Below are 11,085 nucleotides of genomic sequence, written 5' to 3'. Positions count from 1 at the left end.
ATAGTTCTCATCACCAGAAAAAAAATTTGTTTGTAACTATGTGAGATGATCAATGTTAACCAAACTTATTGTGATGATCATTTCTCAATATATACAAATATCAAATCCTTATGTTGTACTTACACTTATACAATGTTATATGTCAGTTATATCTCAATAAAACTGGGGTTCAGGGGGAAAACCCTGGTAAGGCAACTCACCACATTATAACAGAATAAAGAAAAAAATCTGATTATTTCAATAGATATAGAAAACGCATTTGATAATATTCAAACACCCCAACCTACACAGGTGATAAAATTCCACAGAACTGAATACCCACACACATGCACATACACACATAAGTACAAACAAAATTGAGGAAATGTGAGTAAAATTAGTGCATTGTATCAGTGTCAATATCCTGGTTGTGATCTTACATATAGTTTTCCAAAATGTTACCACTGGGGAAAACTAGGCACTGTATACGAGGAATGTCTCCATATTGCATCTTAAAACTGCATGTAAATTTGCACTCATCTCAGTTAAAAAGTCACTTTAAAAAAAGAGAAGGCAAGAGTTGGAGATGAAGGTAGGGAGAAAGAGAGAAGGAGAGAGAGAACAAAAGAGGGGGAGAAACAAAGCAACATTAATAACAAAATTTGGTAAATTTAAAATATATCATAATAATTTTATTAAAAAATACCATTGCCATTCCATCCTTCTAATGTTTCTGTATAGCCTTATAAAATTTTTTAAGCTCCAAATTTTTGCATCTTGAGAAGATCCCAAGCTTTCCAAAGACGCCAACCACATGCTTATCTGATGACTGTGATACTAGCATACATGACATGGGGTCAAGGATATCATTTAGTTTACAATGCCTACAATCAAAAGCTGTGTCCTGACATAGAGAACAGAAATGTGGTCGCCAAGGGGGAGGGGGGTGGGGGAGGGATGGAGTGGGAGTTTGGGGTTAGCAGATGCAAACTAGTATATATAGGATGGATAAACAACAAGGTCTTACTGTATGGCACAGGGAACTATATTCAATATCCTGTGATAAACCATAATGGAAAAGAACATGAAAAAGAATATATATATGTATAACTGAATCACTTTGCTGTACAGCAGAAATTAACACAACATTGTAAATCAGCTATACTTCAATTAAGAAAAAACCTGTGTCCAGATCCTTTCCTAATCTACATTATGTGAATCTTTATGTTTTCTGTGCTATTTTTGTTTCAGTTATCCTAATAAAGGGTATCATTTTGCCAGAACAGAACCTCACCAACAAATAAAAACAAATAAAAGAGAACTTCCACATCTAATAAAGACTCTTTCCCCAAAACCCCACAGTAAATATCACACTTAAATGGTGATGTGAACAGATATGAAATCTGTTACATGCTGTTCACTTTAAAGTTCAGAACAAGGCAAGGATGCCCACTACCGCTACTTATATTCAATACTGTATTGGGATCCTAGCCAGTATCATTAAGTTTTAATTTAATTAATTATACTTAATTTAATAGACAATGTAATTAAATATCTCTTGATTAAGCATACTTAAAAGAAGAACTGAAAAGAAACAAAACTGTTACTGTTCACAGATCTTGTGGTTGTTTAGAAAATGCATGGTAAAACTTTAGAATAGAGTCCACCAAAGTTGCTGGATTTGAGATCCAGTAACAAGGACTGAAGAGCTCACGATGGGTGTCACTAACAGAAATTCTAAGTAGATGAGACAACCCATGAGTTGTCTCAACCCATGAGAAGCAGCAAGAATGAGGAAAGAGCTGAGGCTTAGGATGAAGACCACCAAGCCTTGTTACTCCGCTCCAGCATCTCCCGCTGCAGGAGATCAAGCTCTAGCCTCCGCGAGGCCCCGTATCTCCCTCTTCCACGATACTCACCACAACCACCTGTCTAAACTAACCTGATAAACGGCTGCAGTGGCACTCAAAAGAGCACAGCTAAAACACACATAACTACGAAAGACAGAATAAGTCATTATGAGGAGCTCCAATTTCTACATTATCATTTTTATTTATGTATAAAATCCGTTTTAATGATCCCACCATCAGAGGGAAGCGATATTGTAATCTACAACTACACATAATCTCTAAAGCAGCAGTATTGGATTTGGAATGTATTATGGGTCTTTGGAGTAGGTACACCTTCCAGGGAGATTTTGCCTAGACTACCATTAAAATAAGATTTAACACTCTGAACACAGGATAACTAATGACCAAGAAGATGTACCTGATAGTGCAGTGGAATGCCAACTTTTGCCCACTAAGTATCATCATGTTGGACGACCTGTACTGAAATACTTGAACTTCAACAACCTTAGGAAAGAGGTTAGACAAAAGGACACCATTTCTGAGTTTTTAAACCAGAAAATTAATATGAACCCATATTAACCCACATACAGTGACATAGGTAAAAGACTTGGATGTTTTCAGTATTGACACAGGCCACCTCTGGCAGAACTACTGAAGAGAACTACAATGTCCTTTGTGTCCTTTCACATTCCTGAGGCAAAAGATTCGGATGATGACAATACTAGCATAGGTTTCTGCAAATTGGGCTCTACTTCTTTCATAATTAAGAACACCCTGTCCAACATGACAGCCACTGGCCACCTATTGCTACTGAGCACTTGAACTGAATTAAGATACTCTGTAAGGGTAAAATACACACTGGATTTCAAAGACTTCATACAAGCAAAAAATATATACAATCTCAGTCATAATTTTACATTGATTAAATGTTGAAATGATTTTTTTCTATTTAAGTGAAATAAAATGTATTATTAAAATTAATTTCATCTGTTTTTTTTAACTTTTTCTAATGTGGCTACTAAAAACTTTTTAATTACATTTGTGGCTCACATTACATATCTAGAAGACAGTGTTAATTTAGAAAGTCAAAAGGTATTTTAAATGATACGTGTATAATATATAAATCGCATTTAAGACATTAATGCATGTTTATAAGACACTTTGTATGTCGTTTAGTAGCAAATTCCTATAAAGACAGGCGTGATCTTATAACAATAGTACAAAAGAGGCACCATTCGTTGAGTTCCAACTTTTTGACCTGACAGTGCTAAAGACTTAGGCTAGATTATCTGTAACCCTCCCATCCTCATCTGAATGAGGGAGACTGAGGAATCTGCCCCAGATCACACAGCTAGATGTCCCTCTACTTAATCCTGAGCCTGGCCTGAGCTCCTGACTCCAGTCCACTCTTGGAAGAGGCATGAGTAACAACCTCACTAATGCTGTGCGACACTCTGGAATACTTCAGTAGGGAACAGCCTGCAGCAGAAGGAGGCGACAACACGGCCACAAAAGAGAGAAGCAGACTGGCCACGAAGCTAAGACAGATTGCCAAAAGAAGGAGCCTTCTAAAATCCAAAATATCTTCCTCACCAAGCTCTGGAAAAATCAGGCATGCAAAACTTTGGCAATCCTTCATCCGTCTTCTCCCCCAACACGCTCCTAGCAGAATAGGTGATGGAAGTCTCCAGATCTCTGCTCAGCATGACCACAAGTACCCACAGAAAGCAGTTTCCCTTCCTTCAGCAGCGGGCAAAGTGTAAGTGAAGCGTGGGGTGATGGGCGCCTGGTGGGGAGGAGGGGGGAGAGCTGGCCAGAAAAAAAAAAAACACACAGGAAGCAACAGTGACATTCAGACGAGAACCTAGGAATGGTTCAGAACAGGACGCTTTATCACACCTGATTTAATTCGAAGACTGTTTTCAGGATGCGAAGGTCTAGACTCATAATCAGTTACTTACGTAATCCTCCTCACTGAGCCCTTGCTTCTCAACAGAACTTTTCACCTCCATGGAAAACTTCTCAAAGTCAGGTTTCACTGTCCTCAGTAGAGTGATTGTTTGGAGGGATGAGTATGCCTGCTTAGCTTCAAAGTCGTGTTTGTCTCCTCTCTTCCATGAGCCATCTCCTACGGGAGAAGGAAAAATATTTACAATTCCAAGCCAGTCACCATAAAGGGGCCATTCTCCCTTTCCAACTGCGAAGTGTCTCTACATGTTTCTTTTGGTGGCTGGGGCAGGAGGTATTGTCACAGTTTTGCACTTGGATAGAAAGTGACAATGTCAAGATCCTCAAAGGAGAAGAACACGTGTTCCTTTGAAATGTGAGGCAGAAACAAAAGCACTGTTGGGTTCATTGCCTTATAATAACCCTGTAACTAATTTTCAGCCCCCAAGAATTGCAGCACTGCAGGAGTAAGCAGTAGGTCTAGTCCTTTCCATTCACACTTAGTTTTTAATATTTTTTAATCAACTGTGGAGGTCAACCAAGATGTTACTGCGCTACAGTAAACCCGACACTATGTAGATGTGGAAGGCAGGGATGGCTACGTACGACAACACGAGTATTATAAAGTTGGTGCTAAAAGGACCACTGGTGGCGCAGTGGTTGAGAGTCCGCCTGCTGATGCGGGGGACGCAGGTTCGTGCCCCGGTCCGGGAAGATCCCACATGCCGCCAAGCGGCTAGGCCCGTAGGCCATGGCCGCTGAGCTTGCGCGTCCGGAGCCTGTGCTCCGCAACGGGAGAGACCCCAACAGTGAGAGGACCGCGTACCGCAAAAAAAAAAAAAAGGTTTGAGATTATTGATATTTCTTGAAATGTTTCTCGAATCTCTTCAGACTGAAAAGTAGCTTAGGTGAACTTGAGGATTTATATCTCTCTAGTGCTGGCAACATCAAAAAGATTATTTATTGGACAAGTCGATCTGTGCATCAATAGTAATAAAATAAAAATTGCTAACATTTATTGAGTGTGTGTATATATATATATGTATATATATATATTATAGTAAAAGCTTAGTTATTGAACACTTTATATTTATAAACTCATTTAATCCTCACAAGATCCCGTGACTGGGGGTACAATTATCCTCTCTATTTTACAGATGAGGAAACTGAGGCATTCAGAAGCTGGGTACCCCGCTGCTTCACAGCTCTCCCTTTCACAAAAGCAAAGGCAAATTACATGGATAAGAATCATTCCTCTTCTCTTTCTTATTTCATTTTTGAGAAAACATGTGGCTTGCAGGACCCCAAAAGGAAACATGGACCTCTAACTTTTGACCATAATAATAATAATTCTGTGAATTATCATTATGAGTTCTTGAGATCTCTGCAAATACAACAAGGCATTCAACCAGCTGGAGTCCAACATCACAGTCATTTGTTTGCCCTGAGCCCAGAGTCCAGTGCAGATGCCCAGAGCCCAGCGGCTAAGAGATGATCCTTCTGGAATGTGCAGCCAGGGCTCCATGGCCCTTGCTCTACTCTTACAGAAAAAGTTCAGTTAGGAGCTGGTGGTTTTGGAATTTCTATCATAGCTTAAATCAGACAAACATGGATTAACTGAACTACGTGCAAGTTTCTGTGACAGCCAGCACAGTGGGCACCATAAATGTTTTGAACAGTCTCCACCACTTCAAGAGGGGAATTTAGAGATGGGCATGTAAACACCTGAAGTCATTACAGGGTAACAGTTAGCTTACTATGCGGGGCGGGCGGTGGTACATGGAAACCACGCAGAGTACAGAGGAAGAGGTAACCAGCTCCAAAGAGGGAAATTTCATGCCAGGAGGAGGCATCAGCCTGGCCCTAAATGTGTGAATAGGATTTTAATAAGAGGAGAAGGGGATGGAAAAGCATGCTTGGCAGAATCTACGGCACGGGCACAGGTGCAAATGTGTATGACATCCAGTGGGCAGCTGGGAACCTCTGTCTGGAGCATGAGAAAAGGCAGAGACGAAGAATTTGTTCGTGGAGGCATCTGTTTAATCATAATCCTAAAAATAGCAGCCATTTATTAATTGCTTAGTATGTGCCAGGGAGCTGTTAAAAGATAAATAAGACAGAGTCAAGGACAGAATTCATTAAGGGCTCGATCCATTCGCAATGAGCACAAGAGTAAATTTCAAGCCACTGAACAAAACTTGATGAAGTCCTCCTCCTCCACTATGAAACCTCCCAAACCCCAGGAAGGCCACAGCTATGCCGGCGCTTGCTCAGAGGGCAAGTGAGCTGTGTGACACTGTCATCCGCCAGGGCCAACCCCTCTGGGTGCTGAAGACATGGACAATGCAGCCTTCTGTCAAGAGGCCAAATCCATTTGCCAGCAAGACCCCAAATTCTAAGAATGTCCATCTTCAACCCATGAAGGAACCCATTTCTTCTAGGTGTGCAATCCACATGTATTGATTCTTTTTTAATTGACTCGAGGTATCAAGAATCAGCAGGAATGGTGTTTCTTAGGCAATGAGGGTCAGTTTCTCGGCTTTGAGTAAGAGAACCCTCCAGGCACAAGAAAGGAAATAACCCTATAGGGTATTATGCTGTGTAATTCACATAGAACTGGAAACAGCAACTATCTTAGTTACTAATATGGAAAAAACTTTTTTTTTTAAATCTTGAAAGAAGTGAAATACAGTACAATAAATTTGTCTACCACAATCTAAAAGGTAATGATCTTGAGGTTTCGTTTTCTAGAAAAAAAGAAGGGACTTCCCTGGCGGTCCAGTGGTCAGGGGGCATGGGTTTGAATCCCTGGTCGAGGAACTAAGATCCCACACTACCGTGTGGCACGGCCAAAAAATAAAAACAAATAAAAATTTTAAAAAAGAAAGAAAGAAGAGTGGAAACAAAAGTGCTTAGTAAATGTAAGCCAAACTAAATAGGTATCTAGTCACAACCATAACCGATACTATGACTTCCTGCTTTGTGTGTCTTTCTTATTGTACTGTGTCAGTAACCTCTCAGGGCCACTGAACCCAAGGAAAAGCAGAGGTCGGCTTGGCATGATGCCCCATCAGTGGGGACAAGTTTAATTCAGCAGACACTGGGTGCCTCTGGAGATTCACGAGCGGAACAGAAGAATGACATGATCAGACTCATGCCTTGGGAAACAGCAATGGATTAGACTGGGGAGACGCTGAGGGTTCACAGCCACAGTAATCCAGGCAAGGGGTTACCAGAGGTTAGATGTGGGAAGTCACACCCCCCCAAAAATTGAACATGGCTCTCCGGGTGGTTAGAATTACAGGCATCTTTTCTTTTCTTTTCTTTTTTTACGTGTTTTTCTGACTTTAGCAAATTTTCAGCAGTATATTTACTGCTTTTATAATCATAAAAAGAGGGAGGGCCCTTGAGAATGAATGCAGAGGGCTGTGCAAGAGGAATCTGAAGACTCTACAAGAGTGAGGGAGTGAACGACAGCCGAGAGGGACGCGCGTCACCAGTGATGCCAGAGGGGAAAAGCAAATGGTTGTCAGAAGAAATAGCAGAGCCAGAGGGAGGAGGAGGGGTTACGTGGACACGGAAATGACAGTGATTTCAGTTAGGGTCATGGTCAATCCAAGGTGACTGACTACAGAGCACCCAAGGGGCAGCACCAGGCTGGGGTTGGAAAGAGGGGTCTTAAGCCAGCAAGAGAAGTGAGGGCTAGAGAGGATGCTGGCTGTCACGTCCATATGTCTTATACTTAGTACCCAGAAGCAGAGGGCGGAGGGTGAGCACACACACTTTGGGGACGCTGTTTTTAGTGGGCAAAGGACTAAAAGGAGACAGAAGAGCTAAGAGAAAGCCCGAAGAATGCTGTACCACCAAAGCTAAGAAAAACAGGGTTTCCGGAAAGAAATGGGCGGAAACAGTATGGCAAGGACTAGAGCTGTATATAGCTCTACTATAGCCGCCACTAGCTCCATGGGTGACTGCTTACATTTCAATTACTCAAGATTAAATAAAATTTCAGTTTCTCACTCGCACTGGCCACATTTTAAATGTGCAATAGTCACATGTGGCCAGTGGCTCCTGTACTGGGCAACACAGTAGGACACAGCCAGCATCATAGAAAGTTCCCCTGGACAACACTGCTTTAGAGGCATGTAGGCACGGTCTGCACTAAGGCTGATGGCTTTGGTGATGAGAAGGTCAGTGGCGACCTAACACTCTCAGAGGAGTGGTGGGTCTTGTTGTCATACTCTTACAATGGTCCTGAACAAGGGATTAAGAAGAGGAGAAAGAAGTCGGCTAATGAGAAGTAGGGCAGAGAAGGTGATGCTTGCAGTTGCTTCAGGAATAAGGGAAAGTGAATTTGCTTTCTTTGGTTTGGTTTTAAACATCATGGAGCCCCAAGCTCGCATTTAGAGTGAGAAGGGTACGGAATATTTGTGAAAGAGGAAATAACCTGTTCAGCACCAAGCCCTGTGCTTGGCAATCCTGCGGCCAGGGAGCTGGTGAGAGCCGGCAGTACTGGGATAACTGTGTCATCCTGTAGCTCTCAGTACTTACCAAGGACCCAGCACATAGAAAGCCTTCGGTCAATGTGCGCTGAATGACGGAGCTGAGACATCACAGACTACATCCAAAAAATGATGCCTGGAGTACGCCTGGACTGGCTGCAGAGTACGTAGCTCTTGCCCTCTGGAAGCCAATTAAGTGAGACAAAAGGATTGGCCACCCTGCCTCACCCCAACCTCTCCAAATACCCAGGAGTTACCTGCTTGCCTTGAGCGAGGCTGGTCCAGATGCTCCCATCAGTGATAACAGCACCACTTACTGAGCGATGCCATTGTGAATGGCTTTGCCTGGAGCATTTCATTTTTTAATCCTAATGAAAACTCTATGAGGAATATTTAAGTATGATCCCCATCTTACAGATAAGGAAACTGAGGCTCAAGGAGATTAACATGCCCGAAGTCACTTGGTTAATAAGTAGAAGCAGGATTCAGACGCAAGCCAGCCTCCAAACTCCAGTGCGGTGCCTGCTCTTCATTCATCTCATCAAAGTTTGGTGCGTTCTAAGATTTAAAACTTCAAATTCAGTGGAGGACAAGAATGTTAAAAATAAAAGTAACAGAGGAAGAAAGATCAGAGGAAGAAGTGTCTAAACGTGGTTTAACAACTCTTACAGTTGAAAGACTGTGTGAGAATTCCTTCTCTTTTCTCATTACCCTAAACTGACTATAATAGGAATATATCACTTTAATAGAAAATATAAATCCAACCCTTCCCCAGTTTTTCTGCCATTTTTCTACTTTTAGCGAGTCAAGTAATTTATGTGCATGACCAGCCCTGGAATTCTCCCATCCTCACCTTATTGAGTGCCTCTGTGTTCTCAGGAAGTCAGGAAAGCTCTACAATAACCTTACAGTCCCAGACAAGATTGCGCAAATGACTTTCCACCTAACTTACATCCAAAGAACATAATGCCAGCGAATGAAAATGCCAACAGGTGCTATTCAAAACCCTGCAGTGCAATATGTATCATCTTCACTCTGGATTTTTTTAAAACCTATCCTTTCAATCTTATTTTCCATCACTTGAATTCCCTCATAATATATTCAAAACTCCTGTAACAATATAATTGGGGCAGATCTGAGAATTTTTCTGAGTGCTCACCAAGACAATCTAATAATCAGTAAATATGGACACGCTATCAATATGTCTTCTTAAAAAACCAATCTCAAGTATTATTTAAAACAGAGCCTTTTTCTAGAACTGGTGTAGACTTTGATGTGAGGAAGCACAGGGAGAAGAGGATGTTGGAGAACTTTTCAGGATAATATATCTGATTCTTAGAGTATAAAAATCTCAGAGAAAGTCCTTTATGAGCGACAGACACCAGAACCTTGGTCTAGGTCACTGTGCCTGCCATAAGATTCTATTTACTGCTTCTACTCTGAAGAAGAAAAGTGCTTCAGGGTCTGCGGCAAACCTCTCTACATCCATTCTCCCATCCATTCTCTCTGTTGCTCCCTTAGTAACAGATTCCTGAATTGATGTGGGGTAGCAGTGAGCCCAGCTAAAAGCACACATTTCCTGGCCCCCCTCCCAACCACGGGTAGCAAATGATACGTAAACGAAAGTTAATGAGTGGGGTTTCCAGAGAGCCCTTCAAACAGAACTGAGTCAACTGAAAAGGATCTCTTTTTGCCTCTCATCTTTCCCCTTCTGTCTTGCCTAGAATTAAGACACAATCCCTGGAATCCTAGCCACTATCTCATCATCTTGAGGATGGATGCCATTCACTAGGATTGAGGGAGTAGAAAACAAGAAGAAGCTTGGGTCCCTGATGACATTATGGAACCATCATTCTGCCCCGGACTGCCCACCTCTGCACTTCTTACAGTTGAGAGAATAAACCTCTACATTTGTTTAAATTACTGTAGCTGGAAGTCTTGGTTATTTGCAGGCAGGTATAATTCCTAATGCACCCAGGTCCTTAAGATGTACTAGATAAAAGTTGACTAATTTGGTAACAAAAAAATGTATGGCCTAGGGCTTCCCTGGTGGTGCAGTGGTTGAGAGTCCACCTGATGATGCAGGGGACACGGGTTTGTGCCCCGGTCCGGGAAGATCCCACATGCCACAGAGCGGCTGGGCCCGTGAGCCATGGCCGCTGAGCCTGCGCGTCCGGAGCCTGTGCTCTGCAACGGGAGAGGCCACAACAGTGAGAGGCCCACATACCACAAAAAAAAAAAAAAAAGTATGGCCTAAATCAAGCTATATAACTGCACCACAAGAAAATGTACAAACTTAACTTATCACTTTTAAAGTACTATATGTAATGGTCAAAGTAAACTAAAATTAATAGTAAATATAGTGAACATTTACTAAGCACTCATCATGTTCCAAGAAGTTTTCTGTTTCTCTCACATACACCACCTCAGTTATTACTCAGCCTGATGCCATGAGATAAGTACTATTATTATCATTAGAAGAAACTAAGACTTGCAGGGGAAGGGCAGGGTTATGTCAGTTTGCCAAGAGCTAGTACATGGCACAGACTCTCAGGAAGGCTGACAGCCGAGCTCAAAGCCTAAGCAACCAGGCTGTAAAAGGGAAAAGAAAGGGGATATAATCAGAAAAACCCTGACACCACAGAAATACAAAGGATCATGAGACACTACTGTAAGCAACTGTATGCCAATAAAATGGACAACATGGAAGAAATGGACAAATTCTAAGAAAGGTACAATCTCCCAAGACTGAACCAGGAAGAACAGAAATATGACCAGACCAGTCACAAGCACTGAAATTGAAACTG

General features: G+C 41.9%; 1 protein-coding gene across 2 annotated transcripts in view; it reads right to left on the bottom strand.

Moving 5' to 3' along the window:
• Positions 1-11,085, bottom strand: part of NPR3 (natriuretic peptide receptor 3) — a 66,370-nt gene that overhangs the window by 37,501 nt on the left and 17,784 nt on the right. For both annotated transcript variants that reach the window (XM_060146931.1, XM_060146932.1), the window contains exon 3: positions 3,791-3,957. In XM_060146931.1, coding sequence (XP_060002914.1) covers positions 3,791-3,957 — 167 coding nt within the window. The remainder of the gene's footprint in view (positions 1-3,790; positions 3,958-11,085) is intronic.

The sequence above is a fragment of the Lagenorhynchus albirostris genome, chromosome 3, assembly GCF_949774975.1.
Source record: "Lagenorhynchus albirostris chromosome 3, mLagAlb1.1, whole genome shotgun sequence".
Lineage (NCBI taxonomy): Eukaryota > Metazoa > Chordata > Mammalia > Artiodactyla > Delphinidae > Lagenorhynchus > Lagenorhynchus albirostris.
The sequence above is the reverse complement of the archived record's forward strand: the minus strand, read 5'-3'. Positions and strand labels throughout refer to the sequence as shown.